The following is a 22,983-nucleotide window of genomic DNA, read 5'->3' on the forward strand; positions in this document are numbered from 1 at the left end:
GCCTCCCTCTGATGACATTGGCAAGTTATTGCTCACTGTAACTGGTTCTGCCATGACCGCATGTTTTTTTTCTTGAGAGAATTGCCTACTTGGTTGGCACTGGTAGAAACTGACTGAAATAGATTGGGATCAACGTCAGTTTGCTTATTTCAAGTGTTTTAGTTGCTTTTCTCTGTCAAGAAAGAAATGCACCACGTGTTTTCTTCCCTAGACTAGTGCAAGGAAACGAATGCAGAAATTATTCATGAACAATGGCTTTCGGGTGGGCGGGCATGATTTCCTTTGAGGAATTTTTTCAAGGAGTTCAGGCAAGGAATTAGCATCAGGAAGCTATAAGCATATACTATTTTCTGCGGAGGTTTCTGATGTTCAGGCAGTGTTCGAAAAATCGGCCTAGGCGGGGACTAGGCGCTAGGCGGCCGCCTAGGCGGCCTGGGAGATTTTGACTCATAAAAAAAAACGCTATTTTGGAATCTCCAAGGTCAGGGACAAGATGATGATGGTGGCTCAGATTTTGGGGTGGCGAGATGAGGATTGAAGAAGATGAATCATGATAGGTCACAGGGAGGGGCTGGAGACGGCTCATGTTAGACTTGGGCCTGGGCTTTTGTTGATGGGAAAAACAAAAGGAGAGATGGGCTATCAATTGGGCCTTGTATTAAAACACTAATAAAACCAAATGCCCTAGTTAGATATATTATTTTGATTAGGATTGGGCCTCAGAAAATAAAACATTAAATGAATTTTCCATTATGAAATCGCTAAAACAACCACTAATAAGTAACAAGTAACAAATATTTCTCCAAAATATATATATAAATAAACATTAAACAGTATACCAACAAAGTTGGATGTTTTACAATTCTGATTATAAATAAATAAAATAAGTCTACAAACACTCCATAAACCAACAAAATAATCAGTTTCCTATTTTAACTAGGAGTTGGATTCCCTTAATTATTCAGTTATTGCCTTTTGTTCTTTTGCATGGGTAATTAATGCAATTTAATTCTAGCATCTGGACTTATATGGATATGAAAATCAGCAAAAGGAACTCACCTTTTTACTTTCTAATTTGTCTTTGTGTGAATTGCTATGTGCTTAAATTTGGGTGCGGTGTCAACGGGGTAGCTAAGGAAAAAATAGCCTTGATTTGCATACTAAAAATATCAGGTTGAATTTTCACGATATTATAGTAGTGTGTGTATGTGAGAAATCCTCATCCCCTGTAGCTTAGACAATCACTTATACTAAAATATAAAATAAAAAAAATTGAGTGTAGGTGTTTTATACATTGCGACGAAGGAAAAGATCATACTAATCTATGTTAGATTTTGATAATTGATTGAACTAAATAAGTATGATATGGATTAACATGAACTTCTTCTTTGTAATCATCAATAAAATGTACACTTTTATCAACACCAAAGCTCAATATACAAGTGCAAAATGGATTATAAATCCATTTTATTTATTAACCTACCAAAACTCCTATACCTACCTTTTATTACTGAACAATATACTAGAACTACTCACCCTATTTAGCCCTAAATTGGGTCAGTTGCATGTACCTAATGATGAAATTAAATGTTTTCAAGTCCTCTGCTATTACTATAATTAGTGTGCAAATCCAAGCCATCCATTAAAGTGAATTCAAGTGGGGATATTGATTGAATGGTTGAGATTAGTGCATCTCAAGAATTGAAGTTGAATTAAATTAAATAGGTAGGAGGGAAAATGGTTTAAGGTCTCTAATCTTTGTATAAGTTGTCCTTATAAAGCCAAATTGGGCCAAGACCCAAGAGGTCTAGTGCGAAGCAGGACCAGTTTTTATTTGGCTATGTGGCTTCTGTATATGTAAAACCATCCCCAAAACCCAAGAGTGAGCCAGTGAGGCGCAAACACAGCAGCAGGCACTGAAGAAGCTTCACGCATTGCTCTCTCGTAGCAGAATGGGAGCCATTGCCCCTTAACTTTCTCCTCGCCATTAACGTTACGTCGAAGCTTTTATTGGCTTCACAGAAACCTCAGCTTTTGCCTGGTACGTCTCTATTTGATTGTGGGTATATGAAAAAATTTAATATTTTTCTTCATTTGGGTTCGTTCTTATTTTTTGCTCTATCTATTTAAGATTTTGTAACCACCAGGATCAACTTTTGGTGGTTTTGTGAAATGGGCATCAACTTTCTGATGTTTTTGAAGCAATGGTTTGTCGGTGATGTCTTGGTATTTGAACAGTTGGACTTGTGTGGCTGCATGCGTTATTGGCTATTTGCTGGTTTTAGCTAACTGGGTCTGGGTGCGCTTATAATCTGTTTGTTCTCCAACTTTCATACATGGGCGTGTCTGCTTTTGAACAATTTAAGTGCTTTTTTAACAGGAGAGTGCTTATTGTGCCTATTTGCCCTCGTCTCTTAGTAGCTCAGGTATGAAATTTTCTAGTATTTCTAGTTAATTTCATTTGAAGAATGACGAATGCCTATCTTGTTGTTTATGATTACTTTCCTTGATAAGTCACAATTTTTTTGTTTACATTGAGTATCTGCGAAATGTTTGAGAATATGGTTTCCCTTTTGACAATGTTTGTTCGATCGTTTCTGTAAAATTCTCACTTTTTTCTTTTTATTTGTTTTCGTGTATAGGGTTTACTGATTTAGAGTCGACTGGTGATTTTGTGAAGTTAGTTCTTGTTGTTCATAGTTTGAGAAAAATGGTCAATAGTGGTACTGCTAGTAAACAAGGGGAATCCTTAAGAAAAGGAAGTAAGAACAAGAGAAAATTAGCTGACCCTTCTCTGGAGAATACAACTTCTCCCCTAACTGTATTCCCTCAGTGTGAATTATCTCCAGAAATGTGTCCAAAATTGAGTGACAATGTGTCAGTGGATGCTGGGGTGGTTCAGCCCAAAGAAGAAGTGGAAGCGGGAGCCTTTGAATGTACAGATTGGGATGATCCCATTGTGTGTCAGCTGGAAGAACTGTTGCTGTCTTATTTGCAAGCAATTTTCCAGAGTGCAGTTAAGCAGGTTGCTGAATGCGGGTACAGTGAGGAGGTTGCTGAAAAGGCTGTTTCAAGAGGCGGCCTTTACATTGGCAGTAAAGACCCTCTATCAAATATTGTTAATGATACTCTGGAATTTCTTAACAAAGGGAAGGGTTTTGATGCTTCAAGAGATAATGAGTTTGGTAATTTACAGCACCTGGTGGAGTACACAATGCTAGAAATGATCAGTGTGCTTAGGGAGGTGAGGCCATCCTTATCAGTTGCGGAAGCAATGTGGTGGCTGTTGATCTGTGACTTAAACATTTTGCAAGCCTGTACATCGGAAGGAGATCCATTAAGTGCTTTTGAAGAATCCTCAAGAGCGAGCTCCTCTGATTCTTCCTCTACCCAATTAAGATCAGAGGCAACTAGCTTTGAAACCATCCATCCAAATCCCAATCCCAACCAAGCAAATTCCTCAATGCCTCCACTCTCCCATGCTCAAGAGAGAGCTCCTCAAAACAATTCGACTGAAGCACTCAAATTTGGAAGTTTCCCTAACGTGCCCAACTCCAAACATTCTCATGCGCCTGGAGGGCTAACCCCTGAGAAAGACAGTTTGTCATCTATGCTTGACAGTCTTGAAAAATGCTTAGGCTTCACTGAGGAATATATGCAAAACAAATCTCAAACATGTACCTCTGAAGAAAAGTCAGGAGCCGTTCGAAAATGGCGCACCAAGAAAGAATTAGCAGCACTTCGGAGGAAGTCCTTCCATATGGAGAGAAATTACAGGGCCTATGGGTCAAAAGGAGGCTTCAAGTCAGGGAAAGTCACAGTTGGTGGTTTCTTTGTGGAGAAGAGGATGAAGCCTCCGCCTGAACTTCCTGGAGCACGTACAACAGTTGGTTCCTCAAAGTCAAGTGCTCAAGGTGGAGCCACCATCCCTTCAGCAGATGGAAGGCATCATGCTTCCACCAGTAGTCCATCTGCTTCACCTGCAACAGGTTGCTCATCAACAGTACCTGAAAAAGGTGCCATATCTTCCTTGCCTTCTACAGATACCAAGTTTTCCCAGAAATCTGGGTTGGAAGAGATATCTGGACCTAAGACCCCAGTTTGCACCTCCGAATCCCCCAAGATTCTTGATTACTGTGCTGGCATTCCATATGATAAGTCTCTAGGAAAGTATGTACCACAAGATGAGAAGGATGAGCTGATTTTGAAGCTAGTTCCTAGGCTGGAGGAGCTGCAGAATGAGCTACAAGGCTGGACTAAGTGGGCCAATGAGAAGGTTATGCAGGTTTCTCGTAGGCTTAGTAAGGAACGGCCTGAACTTAAAACACTGAGGCAAGAGAAGGAAGAAGCGGAGCAATTTAAGAAGGAGAAACAAATGTTGGAGGAGAACACCATGAAGAGGCTGTCTGAGTTGGAGCATGCCTTGAACAATGCAACTGGCCAGGTTGAGAGAGCTAACTCTAATATCTGTAGGCTTGAGGTGGAGAATTCCACTCTGAAAAAGAAGTTGCTTGATGCCAAAAAAATAGCTTTGGAGAAAGCAAGACGTCACCTGGATGCATTAGACCAAGAGCAGAGATCACTGAAAAGGGCCCAGGCATGGGAGGGGGAGATAAGCTCATTGCAGGAGGAGCTTGAAACAGAAAAGAAGAAGGTGGCTTCACTTCAACAGGATCTAGGCAAGGCAAAAAGTGTCCATCATCAAATCGAGGTATGCTTCTTCAACGTGGATGTAAAAGTTACCTTTCAGAAACAAGTTAAGTTGGATCGCTTGTGGGATACTGGTGAACAAGTCTTAAGTCACTGGAAAAGGTCGTGGCCTTGTTTTCAAACAAAATGTTTGCTTGTGATGGGATCCTACTAAGTCAACAATTGTTCTCACTGAGCATAATAAGGAATCTTCTTTTTCCATGAATTGTTCACACGATTGTATACATAAAATTTCCACTTGAGCTTTGGCTCAAGCGATAAGGGGTGATGGGGTTGGGGATGGTTTAGTTATGACCTTAAAAACCAAAATTTAATAGACAGTCAACACACATGTGATACTAGTTGGTACTATTCAAGTGTTTGCTGGTGTAAATTGATGGCCCAGTGATGTGCTGGTTGTTATTTCTTACTAATGATGATAAATTTTACAGGCTAGATGGAAACGGGAGAACACAGAAAATGAGAAACTACTTGCACATGCTAACTCCATGAGAAATGAAAGAGAACAGCGTGAAGCTTCGGCAAAAGTGGAGGAGGACAAGATCAAACAGAAGGCAGAAAATGATATGCAGAAGTATATGGAAGACATCAAAGAACTCGAGAGCAAATTATCTGAATTTCAATTGAAGTCTGACTCTTCAAGAATTGCAGCACTAAGAAGGGGAGCTGCTGGAAGCTTTGGAGGTTGCCTGTTAGACAGAAAGACACTGATGGCAACAAAGGGAACCCAAAATTTTACCAGCATCAAGAGGGTAATGAATTCCGAGGACTATTTTGGGACTGGAAGTTTGAGACAGGACCGCGAGTGTGTGATGTGCCTATCTGAGGAGATGTCAGTGGTTTTCCTTCCGTGTGCGCATCAGGTTGTTTGTGCAAAATGCAATGAGCTTCATAAGAAACAAGGAATGGAGGACTGCCCTTCTTGTAGGACCCCAATTCAACGAAGGATCAATGTGCAGTATGCTCATCCATAGTGTGTAAACCTTCTAGTGAGAATAGTGACTGGATAATGAGAGCAATCATTTGAATGGATCAATGGAGGAAACTTTAGTTAAATTCGTTCCTACTATGGTGGATTTTGTTTTCTTTTATTTTCTGGGTCATACAGGTCATAGAGGTGGTTCAACCCCAAAAAGAAATAGACAGAGAAGAGTTTGTGGAGTCATAGTTGCCTTGTAAAGTGTAGGATGACCTTTTTATATAATATGAAATATGCCTTCTGCAATGTTCCTTTAATTCTGGTTCTTTTCAACCTGGATTTTTCTTTTCTTAAAAAAGAACTAATGGTTAGACTTCATACTCATATAAGTAAGAATTTTTATCTTCCTAATGCTGCTGTATTTCACATCTACTGAATACTGATAGAGTGAGTGTTCTTCAATTCCAAAAATAAGTAATTCAGTTATAATTGAATTAGCCGAACAGAATGAACAAGAAGTCGATATGTCCGAGTGGTTAAGGAGACAGACTTGAAATCTGTTGGGCTTCGCCCGCGCAGGTTCGAACCCTGCTGTCGACGATTCTTTTCTTCTTTTTTGTTTAATTGTGCTATATCCCGACATGAAACTCTTCTTCTTGAAGGTGCTTTGCACTCTCACACACACATATTTCAAAGCCTCAAAATTTTATTTTCATTTTTATGGTTAGAAGAAGAAGAAGCAAAACCAAGAAACCACCTGCTTCTTAACCTGCTGTACCATTTGAAGGCAATGCACAAGTTCACCCTAATAAAGCTGCATGGCCCTTGAAGGCATGAGGTGGGCTTCTGCATAAATGAGTTTTCTGGTCATTATTATTTCTGCCATAAATTTCTTGATCTTTGGGCCAATTCCCAGGTGAGACTTATATATCCATGCTTTCTGCTATATCTATCTATAAATTTAAATTAAAGTAGGAAAGAACAGCAGCCACACACCATTAATTGAAATCTCTATCTGGTCACAATTGGGCAAATGATTGGCCATTCTCATATATATATATATATATATAATGCTACCTACCCAAAATTGCTGCTCTACATGTTCAGCATGATATTTGAAGAGTAAATAAGTATATAGACTTGTTTGATTTGATCTGACAGACCCAAAAAAAATCTGAAAAGTTTGATCAAAACCTCATGTTAGACTGGTAGGTCTTGAAATCCAGGAAGCCAGTTGACCTAAGAATCAAATTAATCCTCCTTTCCATCTCTAGCTAGCAAACAACATCTTTAATATTCCATATTGCACCTCTCTCTCTCTCTCTCTCTCTCTCTCTCTCTCTCTCTCTCTCTCCAGATTATGGGCCTCACTGTTTCTTATTCCACTAGAGACTAGGACAGCCACTAAAATATTCCGATCTCAATCTTCCAAGAGCCCAAAAAATGATGATCAGGTGCTGAGGGAGGGTTACGTACGTGGGGCAACAAGAGAGAAAATAAGAGCTGTCATTTTGCTGAGAAAAGAAGAGCTGCCAATAATCCCATGCATCAGATTCATATCCAGCTAGAGACCCACACACACTAAAATAAAACAAAGTCACCTCCATAAAGACATAAACAAATCCCAACTCACCTACTATTCTTTTATTTATATCCCTCATTTATTATTCTTCATCTTCCAGAGAATGCCGAGTCCATTTTTGTAAGCATTTGTTGTCTAACTCTCTTGGCTTTTCTATGCTCACTATTTTATTTCTCTTCGATTCGGGTCTGACATTTTTTATTTTTATTTTTATTTTTATTTTTTCTTTCAGGTCAATGACATATTATTTTGTTCGAGTATCAATTTATGTATAATATAAATTCACGGTGCGACAACATAACATATTTATTTAACTAGAAAAGAACAGTCGGAGTCGGAGGAGAGAATTAATGGGCCTTTGTATTTAAGGATGATGAGAGGAGGAGGAGCCCATAGGGCCCTACAACACCTCATTTATAGTAGTTGACAAGTAATGGACTCCAGCAGTCCAGCTCCACTAGGCTTGCATAGGAGTTGGATACGCCGGATTTCAGGTGACGTGGCGTTCGAAATAAGAATCCTACTTCTACTTGCATGCATGGCCTGTAGTTGTCGGGCAGGGGCTTTAATTTTCTTATTAATTTCTTTTTGCCTTTCTCAAAAATAATTATTCACATTTCTTTCTCTCTTTATTTATTTATTGGACCTCACTAATTAAACAACTCATTTCCATTATCTTAATCTTAAATCCCAAACCAAACGACATGACATTTCTCTAAAGTCCAATAAACCCACTAGCTAGGAGCAGGCCGGCCGGGCATATACAAATAATGCAGTTCTGCATTTTTCTTTGTTTCTTTGGAGAGACTATGGAGCAGTTGGGAATAGGATTTCACCATTCTCTCTCTCTCTCTCTCTCTCTCTCTCTCTCTCTCTCTCCACGAATCTATATGCATCATCATTAACCCCTAAAGTCTTATTCAACCCCTAGTTGACCGCCAAGTGTCACCAACCCTTTTCCTAGAAGACTCCTTCCACATTTTCACCTTCTATCTAACAAAAGTTTAAGTCACTAAACTAATCCTTCTACTTCCATAAAATTCGTGCCTAACAACACGAGAGAGCCAGAGTTGAAAACAACTCTGCAGCTTTCTCCAATTTCCCTTTAAAATTCTCATTCTCATGCTCTCAACAACAACACAAAAAAAACCAGAACCAGCCATTTTGTGCCGCACCCATTTCTCCCCAATGCTCAATCTCCTTAACAAGAGCCTCCTCCGTCTCTGCCACCGCCTCCGGTGGCCGGTTCGCCGCCGCTCTAGGCCCAAAGTTGTCATCAAGCGATTTGGGAAAACAAACTCCAAAAAATCTCAACTTGAGGCTAGACATGAAGCTAGCATTAATGGGTCGGCGGCAGTTCACCCTAATGGTCAATTGGGTGACTTAAAAACAGAGAGGCCTATAAGGATAGCGACTTTTAATGCTGCCCTGTTCTCAATGGCACCTGCGGTTCCAAAAAGTGAGAAAGTTGAGAGCTTTGATGATGAAAACGGAGATAGTATGAAGGTTAGGCACATTAACGTTCAAGCAAAGTCTGTAAATGATCGCCCAAAGAGTATTTTAAAGCAATCTCCTTTACATCCCAATTCAATGAACAACACAGAGAATCTCTCTAAGCAACAGAAGTTTGTGAAATCCAAGTTGCGGGTTTCGATCAATTTGCCTGACAATGAGATTTCTTTACTGAGAAATAGACAATTGAGCTTTTCTGAAGGAGGAGGAGGAAAGGAAGACTCTTCTTGTCCAAGTAGTAGTGGTAAGACTAGACTTCTGAGAGGAAAGGCTCCTCTGAGATCATCAAGTGTGAGCTTTTGTGCAAATATTGGTAATCGCACAGCAGATGGAGGAGAGTTTTATAGAAGCCATAGGACAGTGCTTGATGTGCTGAGAGAGTTGGATGCTGATATATTGGCTTTGCAAGATGTGAAGGCAGAGGAAGAGAAGGCCATGAAGCCTCTGTCTGATTTGGCTGCTGCTTTGGGCATGAATTATGTTTTTGCTGAAAGTTGGGCACCTGAGTATGGCAACGCCATCTTATCAAAATGGCCGATTAAGCGGTCGAAGGTTCAGAAAATCTTTGATGACACTGATTTCAGGTGATTACAACTTTTCCTTTTCCTTTGTATATAGAATTGGTTCTTTAACATCATTCAGTAATGTCCTCTGTTTTTCTCTTTTCTAATGCTGCCTTCAAGGAAATTTCTTCGATTGAATGCTCAGTTTATGGTCCCAGACTTTGCAAAACAAAGTTGAAGACATGTTTACTTTCATATATTTTTTTTTTCATAAAGTCATCAATGATTCTAAAGTTCTAAACTTTACCATAGAATACAATCTGATATTATTTGGGTAACTTTTCAAAAGCTAGAAAAAATAGCCCATATCGGAATCGATTCCAGTGTCCTAAATTAAATCTGTGATCTATCTGTTCATGGGCTTCTATTACCTTACAGCCTGTCTGGTTCAACTATATTAGGTCGAAAGTTTGGTGTTTTACTGAGTCTGCTATTATCTGAGTCTCCTCAGTAACAGCTGTGCTGTGCAGAGTTGTCCACGTATTTTGCAATTTTTTATATATTATCTTCTAGGTTGTCCTGAGACTTGATAATGATTCATTTCCAGAATGCACTATCAATGTTCTTAGCTGATCTACGGACATTTCCTACGATAAATCAAAGCTTCCAAATTTACTGAGTTTTTGAGGAATATCCTAACCAAGAGTTTCTTGGAAATTTGCACCTCATTTCATATAATTTCCTTGGCAACCTGATTTCTGAATCACAAATTAATGCTTTTCTTTTTTTCTTTTTCTTTTTTGGGCTGGGGGAACTAATACTTAATGCATTTCTACGCCGCATAAAATCCCAACTGTACAGATGTATCTGTCGCTTGAGAGCACTTGGTTAGTGGTGGATTTGGAATTTGGAATTACAGATGTACCAGTTTACTCATATTTCAATATCTAGCGATGTTTCTCTTTTCAGAAAGGTATCTGATGATGGAAAAGTCTTTTACCATCCATGATTGTCAATATCACTCAAACTTCACAAGGCTTAACCCTCCTAGCTAACCATAAGCTCCCTTTTAATGAAAGAGAAATATCGCTGTTAAGGAGTATAAAAAAGTAATGTTAGGTAAGGAGTACATTGGTATGACTGGACTGCAGTGTAGGTGGGTTATGTTAATAAAATAATTAGCATGATTGAGATACACGAGACTTTTACATCTTTCTGTTTCTTGAAAAGGCAGCATTGCCTTTAACTGTTGTTGGTCCTCTATTTTTCTGTTAACAGTGAAAACATCATGATTAATGCTGATGTAAAATCACTTTTAGTAATAAGTGAAAATCGGACAGAAAGATTAACTAAATTGGGTGCTTGAAAATGACACACACACAGGAATGTCCTAAAGGCCACCATAGATGTTCCTGAAGCAGGAGAAGTCAACTTCCACTGCACCCACCTTGACCATCTTGATGAGAACTGGAGGATGAGGCAGATCAATGCTATAATCCAATCTAGCAATGAACCCCACATCTTGGCTGGAGGTCTCAATTCTTTGGATGAATCAGACTACTCTCAAGAAAGATGGACTGATATTGTAAAGGTGATACATAAGTGAGGTTTCTAATGATAATTATGTGTACTGATTATATAGTTAATTTAATCACCTTGTTTTTCTTTGGCTGCAGTATTATGAGGAGATGGGAAAGCCAAGGCCTAAGGTTGAAGTAATGAGATACTTGAAGAGTAAACAATATACAGATGCTAAGGACTTTGAAGGAGAATATGAATCAGTGGTTATGATTGCCAAAGGCCAAAGTACAAGAACCAACCTGTACCCTAGTGTTAATTTTCCTTATTTATTTATTTTTCTCTCCCAATTAGGCCTCATTAAAAAAATTCAGCGAATTCGAATTAATCCCCTTCTAAATGCCTAGATTTATGCTTTGATGCAGGTGTGCAGGGGACCTGCAAGTATGGAACCAGGGTGGATTACATATTGGCATCTTCAAATTCACCCTACAAGTTTGTTCCTGGGTCATACTCAGTGTTTTCTTCCAAAGGGACATCAGATCATCATATAGTAAGAGTTGATGTGATAAAAGTGGATAATGGTGTTGGAGAAGATCACACCAGAAGGCGGCAAATGAAGCAAAAGGTTACAAAGATAACAAACACTACTTCTCCATCAAAAGGGATATGGAAACTTCCAAAGAAATGATCAGAAATAATATATAGGTTAATTGACTTGTATTTTTACAGTTTAGATTTAGTGTTGGTTTGTTAAAGGAGGGGAAGATTGATTTACTGTCTACTTGGGTTATTAGGAACAGAACAACTGATGAAATTTGGTGGGTGTGGTTGGCATTTTTCTTTTCTTCAAATTGTACAGCAGAGTGAAAAGTTAATATATTATTATCAGAGTGATTTCTTTGTTCTTCACTTTCTTGATTTGTTTCTCATTTTGTTACCCCAGACATTGAGTGTAAACTTTGACTGAGAAAGATGAGCTGCTTTGACCATTAGTCTTATCAACCTTCCACATTAAGTGCATCCCCTTCTCAGTTCTTATATACAATTCCAAACGTGTAGTGCAAGTAACAACAACTATGGCAAAGGGAAACATTGTCTTAATTGTGCAAGACATATTTTCTTTGCCAAACCATCAAATTTTCTTGTGCAATCAATGAGTAGGAGGAGCATAGCCCAGTTGACACCTTGGGTGTCGTCCATAGATCACTCTTTGATCAATCGTTGGGTACCCAATTGGCATTCAAACGAATCGCTTTATGGAGGAGAAAATGACCTTTGTGCTCAAAGCTATGCAAATTAAAAATGAGAGCTGAGTAGTTATACGAAAAAGTGGTTCGGCACGTATTTCGTCAACTTAGTTATATTTATGTCTTCGGCAGGTGACTTGCTTCGGAAGGTGTCTTGCTTCGGAAGGGTGAGTACCTGCAAAAGGACGCGTTCGGTAAGTCCTTGAGGTACCGGTGTGGTACCGGCCGAAGGCTCTTCGATGCTTTAGTAAGTACAGATTTAGTAATGTTAACTGACAGTTCAATCGGTAGCGTACCGTTCGTTCTGATCCCTTCTTTTTGGGGATAGGGGTCTTCTTATATAGGCCTTGGGAGGTGTGCACTATGCTCATATTTCCGATGTGAGACTGTGGACATGGATTGTGAGCATGACACGTGTTCGATGGTAAAAAGGGCCAAGATAGATGGCTTCGGTAGGAAGCATGCCGAAGGCATTTCTGCAGCCAAAATCGATCCTGTCCACGTGTTCGGTTGTCATAGGCCGTTTATCTCCGGTATAAACAAAAACAGTAATCACTTCTACGGACTACAGTCTAGTCTAAATTAATCCAATCCAATTTCTTAATTAACTAAACAAATCGATGATCACAAATTATGTAAAGTAGTCATGCACGATCAATTGGTTGTGTTCGTATTCAAAACTGTAAATCACAGAACGAACTTCTACTTGTGGTTGTTTTTCAACCGCCGGGGGGTTAGTTATTCTCCACAAAAATCAAGAGCCGTCCATCGCTCCTGACTTTCTTCATAGCGAATCTTGGCCGTCCGTTCCCATTCAGTGTACACAATAATGGCGGGAAATCCTTCCTCCTCATCATCAACCTCTGATCTCTCTCTGCGACTGCGAAGTCTGCCGGATGATCAAGAAAATCAAGAACGTCACGGAGACGATCAAATTGAAATTGAATACTACCAAATTGAAGAAGATCAAATTTACCTAACACCAATTAATTTCACAGTATAGATTTTCAATTTGATAAACCCTCTCGCTTCTTCTCCGAATCTTCTCGATCATCTTCTTCATCATTAGAGTCTGAATTGTAAGAAAGCACTAGCTTCTTACTGATACTAGTGCTAGTGCTCCTCCGCTTCCCATTAGGCGGCACAGCCCTGGGGCGCTGCCCCTTGTCTATAGAAATCAAGAGCCGTCCGTCGCTCATCATACTCGTTTTCCTTTCCAGAGTGAATCTTGGCCGTCCGTACATGTCCAGCGTGGACAGCAATGGCAGCATTGGCGCCAAATTCTTCATCAGCCTCTGTTTCCTCAGCATTGACGACGTCGTTCTCAGTTTTAATGCTGAAGAAGAAGAAGAAGAAGACGACGATATTCCTGATCGGACGTCTTCATCGGCCATCGCCGTCCACAGAGTCTCGGCCACCATGAAATCGCCGCTCTCTGAGCCCAGAATCTCCGTACACATCGTCAAGTCCGAACCCTTCGCACCAAGAAAAACATGATCTTGATGATCATGATGATGATCAGGTCGTTGATCAAGAAATGAGTTTTGCACTTCTTTCATTTGCTTAATTGCTTTCATTTACTAAAACTACCAACATGTTTCTATCCGCGATCAAAACGGCGTCGTTCTTCAGTCATCTCTAGCTTCGAAGGCATCAATGGCGCCGCCCGACGCCGCCATCTTCCGCCGATTCTCTCTCTCTCTCTCTCTCTCTCTCGATCCTCTGCTCTGCTTCTTCAACGGTCCAAAACCTTTTCTTTGCTAGGCCTAGGAGAGTACATGCGGACACGTGGCAGCATATAAAAGCTCAACAAGTATTTGGGCCTAATTGGAAAATATTTCACTACACGACAGCCACCCTTGGGGTCAAACTAAAAATAACGAAAAATAGCTAAAGTCGTTTCTACCTACTAAAATACGAAAATAGTAAGGGCAATATTGAGTTTTTCTAGATACGTGTCACTCTATTGGAACAAAAGCGCGCCGTCTCTGTTCTTTTTGCCTCATTGGACTGGACGATATGACAGACGACGAGCTCCTCCTGAAACTCGACGACTCCACCCGCAACGCCACGCGTCACCAGCTGGACACCCTCCGCTCCATCCTCGACCAAAACGGTACCGTGTTGTATCTCCAGCCTTACCTCCCAGCCCACGATGCGCCGCTCGACGCCGCCACGTTCCGCCGCTCCGTGCCCTTGTCTTCGTACGATGACTACGCTGACCTCATCAATCAAATGGCCGACAGTCCACGTCATCATCATCAACCTCTCCTCTCTGTCGATCCTCTCCTCTGCTTCTTCTACAGGTACATACATACATATATATATATATTCATCAATCTGACTCTCGATCTCACTCTTCTGCCATGGCAAATCTAAATGAAAAATTAAGTCCTTTATATAGTTTTTTGGCTGTTGAAGCTCCGGGACAAGTTCACCGAGGCCCAAGTTGATACCTTACTTCGACTCTAAACTCTCCAAAGCCGCCTCCTACATAGCTCACCAAGGCAGTGCCGCAATTCTCAAAAGGTATAATTTTTAACAAAATTCTTGATTTCTGTTTTTCATTTTCGTATTTAACTTAGATTTTTGTGTGATGGGTTTGGTTTTAAATTTTGTATCTAGGTTGTTTCCTCCAAGGCCTACAGTCAATAAGATACTATGGTTTATATATGCCGATAATGTAAGAACTACTAGAGGTGGTGTTAAGGTTATGGCTGCTTCCACATACCCTTTGCAGAGTGGCAATGCAAATTGGTCTCAGCTTAGCTTTATTGTCAGTCCCCGGGAAGTTATTCTTGGGTCCAATGCTGAGCACCAAATGTATTGCCATCTTCTATGTGGCATTAGGAGCTTTGATTTAGTCGATGGAATTCGAGCCCCGTATGCCATAGGCTTGATCAAAGTGTTTTGCCTTCTAGAGTCCAAGTGGGAGCAGCTATGTCATGATCTTGAACATGGGTTCCCGAGTTTGGAGTTTTCTGATGTTGCAATGAGGAATTCTGTTGTTGAGGTTCTTGGTGGGCCTCAACTGGACTTGGCGAAGAGAGTTCGATCAGTTTTCGAGGAAAAGAGTCGGGGTGGGATTGTGAGCAAGTTATGGCCAAACGTTCGTTATGTTAGGTGTGTTACTACTGGAAGTATGGAGCAGTATTATCCAAAACTTAAGCACTATGCAGGAGAGATACCTCTTTTAGGTGGAGACTATTTTGCCTCAGAATGCTGTGTGGGTATTAACTTGGATATTATGCAACCCCCCGAGAAAACTCGATTCGTTTTGCTTCCAACTGCAGCGTATTTTGAGTTTCTTCCATTAGATATGAATGAGACTGATGCTGCTGGCAAAGAAACAGTCGATATTTCTGGTGTTGAAGTGGGGAAGATGTATGAAGTCGTTGTCACTACTTACAGAGGATTTTACCGGTATCATTTGGGTGATATAGTGAGGGTTGTTGGTTTTTATAATTTATCTCCACAAGTGGAATATGTCATGAAAGCACCCAAAGGGCCCAACGAGATTATAACTGAGAAGGACTTGATGTCTGCAATCCACAAGTTTCAGCTTGACCTTGGAAATGCAATGGAAATGGAGATTACGGAGTTTGCGAGTTTTGTAGACATGGAGTTGAGCCCAAAACAGTTGAAGGTATTTGTAGAAGTTGAAGAGGGATGCCTGTCGCTTATGCAAGAGAAGATAGAGGAGTCAGTTGTAGTTCTAAGGAGGTTTTGTTCTTCCCTTGAGGATGGTTTGGGAGGCATTTACAGGGTCCAGAGAGATAGAGGTGAATCAGGCCCTTTGCTATTATATGTTGTAAAGCCTGGTAGCTTTGACAGACTATCACAGGTAGCCATCAGGAATGGAGCACCAGCTAGCCAGTATAAACCACCCAAGATCATAAGAAATCGTGAAATTGCTCGTTTCCTTGAAGGATCTGCTCTTGTTACCGTTGTATGAATTCTTGACAAGAAAGAGAAATCAAGGTTTACTCTTGGCAAGATGCGTCCTCCTGTATGATTTATATCTTGAACCTTAAATTACGGATGTAGTGTACAACACACGTGTCTGAAAGTTCTTCACCTTGAACTGTGGTTCTGGTTAACTAATACATTGTTGTAACAAATGATTCTTGTAAAATTTGTTCATGATCGTCTGTTACTCTGTGTCTCTGACTTGTTTATTTTGTTGGTTCTTGTTTATGCTTGCTTATGGCTTTTGTTTTTGTAAGAGATGTTAATCAAATCTACAATTAGCATCAGCTCTTTTGGGGTTAATAAAAGCAAAGAAAACATTCTGGTACGAATCAATTTAATCATCTGTAAAAATAACAGTACAACTCTTGTGGTGTCGAAGAGTGATCCTTCTAGCAGGTTGCTGGATTGTGCTGTCAAAATTTCAATGAGAATTACCCACAAAGAGTTGCACTTTGCTGGAGTGTTCCTTCTTCATGATGCAGAAACCTAGAATAAATCGGAAAAACTTTGCACTTTCTGAGCATGAATAGGTGTTAATTATCTCAGAAGATTCTTAGAACTAAACTGTGCACTAATTTACCAAAATTAGAGGCTTTCTTCCAGTTTTATCCATTACGGCTGCTACAAGGATTCCAAGAGCTGTCATAGTAGGAATTTAGAACCTGAAGAATAGCATAGTTATAGTTCCAAGTCTGGGAGTAAAGCCTGAGATAGTTCAAAATACTATAGTATTTAGCTTTCAATTGTAGAACAAGATTATCTGCTTTAAGTGAGTGATTCGGTTTGCACACAGAAAGATGAAAGATACAGACAGATACATGGAAGTGGTAGATATCAGAAAGAAAGATTATAGTAGCGTCAGATGGCCAAGCTATTCTTTTAGTAAAATGCTGACATAGAAATAGACCCCATTGATTCCCCCCAATTGTTGACAGACCATCAACCCAGTTGCAATCTGATAATAGGAAATTCAGTTTAAACTCAAGTTATTTTTTATACACTTATGAAACCTATGCCAAGTTTATTGTAGACGATATTAAGAGCAAATTTACAAGTTATTTCTTAACACGGAAGAGTCTATATTGATTGTAGATATTGATAGGACAAATAGTAATGAAATTGGGATTTGTATCTTGCTAAATTTCGTGCAGTATAAGCCGGAAAATGAATTTCAGCTGGAAAAGAAAAGGAGGAAGGCTCTAATCAGCAGAAAGTAGCCAGTAGAGTTTTAAATGACGGTTTAAAACATTTAACAGCGATTTTCACGATTTCGCGGCGGTTTTATGGGATTTAGTGACGAAATTTTAATAGATTTGGCAATGCTTTTAGTCGTCGCTAAGCGTTGCTAAAAGAATCTATAGAAACGGTTAAGAAAACCGCCGCTAAAAGTTGATTTTGAATTTTAATTTTTTCCATTCCACAGGTTAATACGAACGTGTATATTTTGACAAAGCAACGTGATTTTAGGAATTTATAAAGTTAGAAAGAGCATACATTTTCTTTGATGATCCATGTTCACAAATATTAAATGAACATGTTCAAAATTTCACTAATGCTATTCATTCGGATTTTATACAATGTTGTGCAGACATTACAACTATTTTCCCGCTTCTCCATGGCTTAGGCAGAGGCACCCCACATAGTTGGATTAGGCCCGCAGCTAACCGATTATCCGAGACTGCAACAAATACCAAAGAGTCAGGTAAACTCCAAAAGTAATTTCATGCTGATAAAGTGATGCCAAATACTTCACCTCCTACTAATCAAGGAAAGTAACCATATAGATGATAAATACATGAGCAAATAAAAGAGATATCAATCTTCAAAGTAACAAAACCCACTTACATGAACATAAATCCATGCACGAGCAGTAAAAATGATTTGAATAAGTAACATAAGAAACAATAAGCATGATAATTTACCTCAATTATATGTTGAATTTACTGCCCATTGTGCTTCTTCAACAGCTGTATCGAAACCAGAAGTTTTGTCCATTATCAAAACATCATTGTCTATGATTTTTACAGCCACTCTTAACCGTCTTTTACGACACTACAAGAAAAACAGAGAAACACAACAAATAAATTAGATATTAAGAAGATTAAGGCAAACGGAAGAAGAAACCATTCAAAACTTTCAAAGACACTATAAAATCCCTACCACCCTACCAGAATTTATGTTTATATTCCAGTACATCATTTCCCAACCTCTACCAGCATTGGCTATGACGTTTTAATAACAACGTAAATAAACAGAAAGGCTATCCCAAACTAATCTCTTATGCAGGTCCTATGAGTGCAATGTTAGATAATTATTACATAAAAATCGACCCTTGAACATATCGTAAATCATTTAGTGATCTTATGGCCAGCGACAACTTGTGAAGAACTAGGTTTAGGGATTTTGTTTTTGGTCGAATACATTTGGGGATTTTGGTTTTAGTCGATAACCGGTTGGCCCCAAATCGCAGGCCTAAAATCGTCATCTCTTATTCTTCAAGTTCAGAGAAATTGGGTTTTTATTTTTTAGGTGGCCCAAAGAGTAATGAGCCCGCTCTAGATAAAGAGAATTACAATGTTCCAGAAACCCAAGCCTATAATAGACAAATTGTAAAATATGCACACACATATATTGGCAAACTCATACAATTGGCACAATTGGCTACTTTTGTCAACGGTCTAATCCAATGAAAAAGAGCATTGACTTGCAGACTAGTGGTCTCACATTCAAAATCTCATGACACTTTGATAGTGGTGTTAGTGAGAAACCCCTCTTTTCACTTTTAATCCCATAAAAACAAAGACTTTCACCTTAAATCCAAGTATTAGTTGGTTCTTGTTTATGTTTGTATAAACACTAATTCTGGTATGTATCAATTTAATTATCTGTAAAAATAACAGTACAAAATTCTTCTGGTGTGGAAGCCTCTTCCTCGTACCAGGTTCCTGGTTTGTGCTGTCAAATTTTTCAATGAGAAATACCCACAAAGAGTGCTCTTCATGTCTTCTCTTGTTCTTCCTTAATCATCTATTTGTTAATGGCTCCTTGGATTTGTTCCAGGGTTTTCCCTTTTGTTTCAGGTACTATCACAATCACGAACAACACAGACAGAACATTTACTACTGCATAGAGAATGAAGGTACCTGAAAATGACACACAAGTAAATTAATGAATAGCTCTTATAACTTGTAAACTTATAAATTACTTGGACTTAGCTTTCACAAAATAGAAGAGTTGTTTGCTTAATAAGTTTACTCTGCTAAATATTTCTATTTATAAGTGAAGAAAATGTTGATGTCTATTTACCGTAGGAGCTCCAACTCATAAGAAAGTTAAAAGTGTAGGAACACAACCATGCACCAAGCCAGTTCACTAACGTTGTTAAGCTTCCAGCCTGTCCTTTAATGTTTATAGGGAATATCTGCAGAGGATATAATTTTTCTTTAGATTGGTGACTGATCAAGACAATCATGATGGATAAAATGAGTAAACCTAGCAGATTTTGTATACCTCCGACATCAGAACCCAAGGAACTGCTCCCATTCCTATTGAAAAGGATCCTATAAAGATCTGAATGCAGAAATGAATTGTTAACTATAGAATGAAAAGAGAAAAGACACGAAAAGTCGATTTTAAAAGAAACTGATCTGCATGGAGAGTATGCTTTGAGAAAGGCTAATGAGTTACTAACCAATATTCCTGCTACCGCAAAGATGGGAGATGCCTTGAGTGCCAATCCATGAACCTGTTTCACAAGGGCTCTCTTCTTATCTTTTGTTGGATAAACCTTAACAAACAGATATTAGGGTCAGCATTTGACGATTACCTTGAGAAAGAATGAAGTGGCAATGAGGACGCAGCCAAGTACCAACCCTGATGCAGAAACCTGGAATAAATTGGAAAAAGTTACACTTAACGAGTATGAATAGGAGTTTATCTCAGAAGATTCTTAGAACTAAAAGTGTGCACTAGTTTACCAAAATTAGAGGCTTTCTTCCAGCTTTATCCATTACGGCTGCGCCAAGGCCAGTAACCACAACCTGTGAAACAAAACCACATGAACATAATGGGGAGAAATTAAAAGATTCCAAGAGCTGTCACCGTAGGAATTTAGAACCTGAAGAATAGCATAGGTTATAGTTCCAAGTCTGGGAGAAAAGCCTGAGATAGTTCAAATAATAGAGTAGTTAGCTTTCAATTGTATAACAAGTCTGCTTTAAGTGAGTGATTCAGTTTGCTGACAGGAAGATGAAAGAGATAGAGACAGATACACTAAAGTTGTAGATATTAGAAACATAGATTATATAGTAGTGTCAGATGGTCAAGCTATTCTTTCAGTTAGTAGGGTTTTATACCTGCTTGCTCAAAAATATTGCTGACATAGAAACAGACCCCATTGATTCCCCCCAATTGTTGACAGACCATCAACCCAACTGCAATCTGATAAGGAAAGTTTAACTCAAAGTGAAAGAGATATAAAACTGACTGTACAAATAAATAGTGTAGAGAGAAGTTATTACTATGACTGAGCGCAAGTATCTTCTTTGAAACAAATCCAGCAATTTGGCTTGAGGGAGCAGTTCAAGAGAGGCTATATATTCCTGTCAAGGTAGTAAATGAAATGCCTTTACGCATATGATCTTCGAAATGCTCTATCAGATTATCAATGTGGGTTAGGAAATGAGTTAAGAAGTTGAAGATAAGAACCTGGATTTCTGCTGCTTCGTGAGATATGTCAGCATCTTTGCCACGAAGTTTCTGCAGTGCAACTTCAAAATCTTTCTGGCGTCCTGTCTTTGCCTGCACTGATGATGAGTCATAATCTATGTCTTCATTTTATTGAATGTTACCATCAGATAAACAGAAAAAGAAAAGGAGAAGTACTTTCTTACCAACCATCTTGGAGACTCAGGAATGAAAAAGAGACCGAAAATGATCACAGCGCAGGGAACAATTCCTGCAATCACCACACAGATGAGCCTCCGCCACTGTATTACAGATCATAGGGTATTCTAATTAAAAGCACAGGTTGTCTAAGAAATTCACCGATTATTGCTAAAGCCCTCCAACTGACTACTACCCCAATTATGAAGGAGACAGATACTCCGGTAACAATCATTAACTATATAATAAGCAAAAGGCAAAGTTAGTTATGATCAAAACCCATATAGGTATAGAGATTGTTGCCAGTTAGCTTCAAGGATTGCATTTCTGATTACATGTTTACCTGGTTTATAGCAGTTAGTCTTCCTCGAAGATTTTTAGGTGCAATTTCAGCTATGAAAACAGGTACCTTATTATCCGCCCAATATTGCATCAAACTTGGTTAATAACATATGTTAAAACTTGAAATATCATATATAAGGTACTTCCACTATATAGTGGTCTCACAAAATACTCAAATTATAGAGGAGGGTAATAACTCACAATGTATGAAAAGGCACCGCTACCGTACCCTGTTGCCAGTCTCCCAATGTCCAGAGACAAAGCCCCCTTCAGTAGAACATGAATATGGTTACATATATGAGGAGAGTATTTGCTTAGTAGGCAAAAGCACAGAGAAATTTCAAAAGTACAGTTAATACGAACCTTGGAAAAGTAAATAGCAAGCCAGCCTGCAACACAAAAACCACAGGACATTCTCAAGGCCTGCATACAAGTTTACAGTTTAGATATTGTTAGATAGTGAATATATCAATGAACACAATTAAGGCGTGTCCTATAAATTCAACATAGTTTCTCAAATCGTACCCCTTTTCGACCAAGAAAATCTGTGATGGGGCCAATTGTGATAGCACCTATCATTGCACCAAATGTCAAAATGGAGCCAAACATTGAATACTGCACACAAATGCACAGAAGAGAGGAAAAAAAAAACTTTAGTTGTTCTTTAGCATTTAAACAAAATCCAGCAAAAGTATTATGCGGAATGTTTACCAAATTCCTTGATAGTATTCTCCCATTTTATTTTCAACCTCTAATTCATTTCAGGAATTAGTTTTATATCTTGTTTTTGTTTTCTTGAATCTAAAAGTCCACCCTAACACCATGCATGCATTTACATATCCATTAAAATAGCTGTGTTAGTAATATTGTTACAGGTGTCCTAGTCACCTTCATATACCTCTGCTAATGATAAATTGAGATCTTTCCTGATGGCAGACTGAGTAGGCGATGAATAACCCACCTGGAAGCCATACAAAGAGTGTCAGAACAACACAATATCAAACGAAATTTTCGGTCCAAAGATCACAAATTTTCTGCTCTGCCAATCAAAAGCTAAATGCATGCTAAGCACTCTTACACCACATCCAAATTCATAAGAGCCACAAACTGCAACGAATGTGCTGAGGTAAACCATCCATTGATCCCCTTTGGTGCTTCCATGACCTGATCCATCTCCAACATCCAAGTTATTATCCACCCTCACCAATGGCTCTCTTATCTCCTCCTGCGCATCATTCTTTGCATACTCTTTGATGGCGGCCATGTCTGGCTGATTATATATAACTCCCCTGTATGTCTATGAATCTGTATAAATTGCAAAGAGAAGATGATTCAAACAGATGGGTACTTTAAGCAAGAAAATATGATATAATGGAAGGCAAACGTAGAGAGCACAATATGCCAGAAGGGTGGTAAATTTTCTAAATTTTCGATTAAATTATTATTTTAAAACTTCTAAGTTTGGTCAATGCTGCCTCTTTGCGGTCATTGTTTTTTTCATTTTTCTAGGATTTGTAACAAAGGAGCTCAAAAGTAGGCAATTCTCGTGCTCAATTGGTTAAAACTTGACTTGCTCAAGATTGCTACGAATTGTATATTTGCTGACAACGCAAGTTCAGTCCAGTAAAACAGGACAATATATAGTAATATGCCGTATTGAATAAATCGTTGTCGTTTGCATGACATGCTCTCACTTTCACATAAAGGTATTGACAGAATTGGAAAACGACACAAGCAATCGGTTTCTTCTATGTCTTTGAAGATTTTGAGGAGTATTTATAGGATTTGTAT

The 22,983-nt window shown here is 39.0% G+C and overlaps 4 protein-coding genes, 1 long non-coding RNA gene and 1 other non-coding gene across 8 annotated transcripts; 4 read left to right on the top strand and 2 right to left on the bottom strand.

Moving 5' to 3' along the window:
* Positions 1,870–5,774, top strand: LOC18767015 (putative E3 ubiquitin-protein ligase RF298). Of its 3 annotated transcripts, none has more exons than XM_007201624.2 (4): positions 1,870–2,041; positions 2,132–2,426; positions 2,643–4,711; positions 5,142–5,774. In XM_007201624.2, the coding sequence occupies exons 3-4, from the start codon at positions 2,711–2,713 to the stop codon at positions 5,682–5,684; spliced, it is 2,544 nt and encodes an 847-aa protein (XP_007201686.2). In that variant the 5' UTR covers positions 1,870–2,041; positions 2,132–2,426; positions 2,643–2,710; the 3' UTR covers positions 5,685–5,774. The 3 variants fall into 3 exon arrangements, with proteins under 3 accessions (XP_007201686.2, XP_020409391.1, XP_020409392.1); XM_020553802.1 differs by having other exon boundaries at positions 2,239–2,426; XM_020553803.1 differs by having other exon boundaries at positions 2,381–2,426.
* On the top strand, positions 6,148–6,229 carry TRNAS-UGA. Its single transcript has one exon. It is a non-coding gene; the product is annotated as a tRNA-Ser (tRNA).
* Positions 7,851–11,652, top strand: LOC18766748. Its single transcript, XM_007200918.2, has 4 exons — positions 7,851–9,307; positions 10,610–10,817; positions 10,903–11,032; positions 11,170–11,652. Exons 1-4 carry the CDS (start codon positions 8,334–8,336, stop codon positions 11,433–11,435), a joined length of 1,578 nt encoding a protein of 525 aa, XP_007200980.2. The 5' UTR covers positions 7,851–8,333; the 3' UTR covers positions 11,436–11,652.
* Positions 13,919–16,189, top strand: LOC18767470 (probable indole-3-acetic acid-amido synthetase GH3.6). The gene is made up of 3 exons (XM_007198930.2): positions 13,919–14,300; positions 14,416–14,523; positions 14,620–16,189. Exons 1-3 carry the CDS (start codon positions 14,014–14,016, stop codon positions 15,947–15,949), a joined length of 1,725 nt encoding a protein of 574 aa, XP_007198992.1. The 5' UTR covers positions 13,919–14,013; the 3' UTR covers positions 15,950–16,189.
* Positions 17,502–18,412, bottom strand: LOC109950762. Its single transcript, XR_002273061.1, has 3 exons — positions 18,135–18,412; positions 17,889–18,018; positions 17,502–17,644 (listed from the first exon to the last, which is right to left on the bottom strand). It is a non-coding gene; the product is annotated as an uncharacterized LOC109950762 (long non-coding RNA).
* On the bottom strand, positions 18,780–22,450 carry LOC18766202 (sugar transporter ERD6-like 7). Its single transcript, XM_020570387.1, has 18 exons — positions 22,271–22,450; positions 22,091–22,153; positions 21,718–21,807; positions 21,556–21,615; positions 21,394–21,459; positions 21,194–21,259; positions 21,013–21,088; positions 20,859–20,923; positions 20,674–20,766; positions 20,487–20,567; positions 20,322–20,406; positions 20,084–20,127; positions 19,944–20,006; positions 19,793–19,852; positions 19,658–19,711; positions 19,477–19,536; positions 19,273–19,387; positions 18,780–19,109 (listed from the first exon to the last, which is right to left on the bottom strand). Exons 1-18 carry the CDS (start codon positions 22,325–22,327, stop codon positions 18,994–18,996), a joined length of 1,314 nt encoding a protein of 437 aa, XP_020425976.1. The 5' UTR covers positions 22,328–22,450; the 3' UTR covers positions 18,780–18,993.

This window comes from Prunus persica, chromosome G8, assembly GCF_000346465.2.
Source record: "Prunus persica cultivar Lovell chromosome G8, Prunus_persica_NCBIv2, whole genome shotgun sequence".
Classification (NCBI taxonomy): Eukaryota; Viridiplantae; Streptophyta; class Magnoliopsida; order Rosales; family Rosaceae; genus Prunus; species Prunus persica.

Excerpts from the sequence above, each read along its gene's own strand:
- LOC18767015 (XM_007201624.2), top strand. The coding sequence starts at position 2,711 with ATGGTCAATAGTGGTACTGCTAGTAAACAAGGGGAATCCTTAAGAAAA. Across the intron at positions 4,712-5,141 it reads GTGTCCATCATCAAATCGAG|GCTAGATGGAAACGGGAGAA; the intron begins GTATGCTTCTTC and ends TAAATTTTACAG.
- LOC18766748 (XM_007200918.2), top strand. The coding sequence starts at position 8,334 with ATGCTCTCAACAACAACACAAAAAAAACCAGAACCAGCCATTTTGTGC. Across the intron at positions 9,308-10,609 it reads TTTGATGACACTGATTTCAG|GAATGTCCTAAAGGCCACCA; the intron begins GTGATTACAACT and ends ACACACACACAG. Across the intron at positions 10,818-10,902 it reads GATGGACTGATATTGTAAAG|TATTATGAGGAGATGGGAAA; the intron begins GTGATACATAAG and ends CTTTGGCTGCAG.
- LOC18767470 (XM_007198930.2), top strand. The coding sequence starts at position 14,014 with ATGACAGACGACGAGCTCCTCCTGAAACTCGACGACTCCACCCGCAAC. Across the intron at positions 14,301-14,415 it reads CTCCTCTGCTTCTTCTACAG|CTCCGGGACAAGTTCACCGA; the intron begins GTACATACATAC and ends TGGCTGTTGAAG. Across the intron at positions 14,524-14,619 it reads AGTGCCGCAATTCTCAAAAG|GTTGTTTCCTCCAAGGCCTA; the intron begins GTATAATTTTTA and ends TTTTGTATCTAG.
- LOC18766202 (XM_020570387.1), bottom strand. The coding sequence starts at position 22,327 with ATGGTTTACCTCAGCACATTCGTTGCAGTTTGTGGCTCTTATGAATTT. Across the intron at positions 21,808-22,090 it reads TCAATTTATCATTAGCAGAG|TATTCAATGTTTGGCTCCAT; the intron begins GTATATGAAGGT and ends ATTTGTGTGCAG. Across the intron at positions 19,712-19,792 it reads CCACTTCATTCTTTCTCAAG|GTTCATGGATTGGCACTCAA; the intron begins GTAATCGTCAAA and ends CTTGTGAAACAG.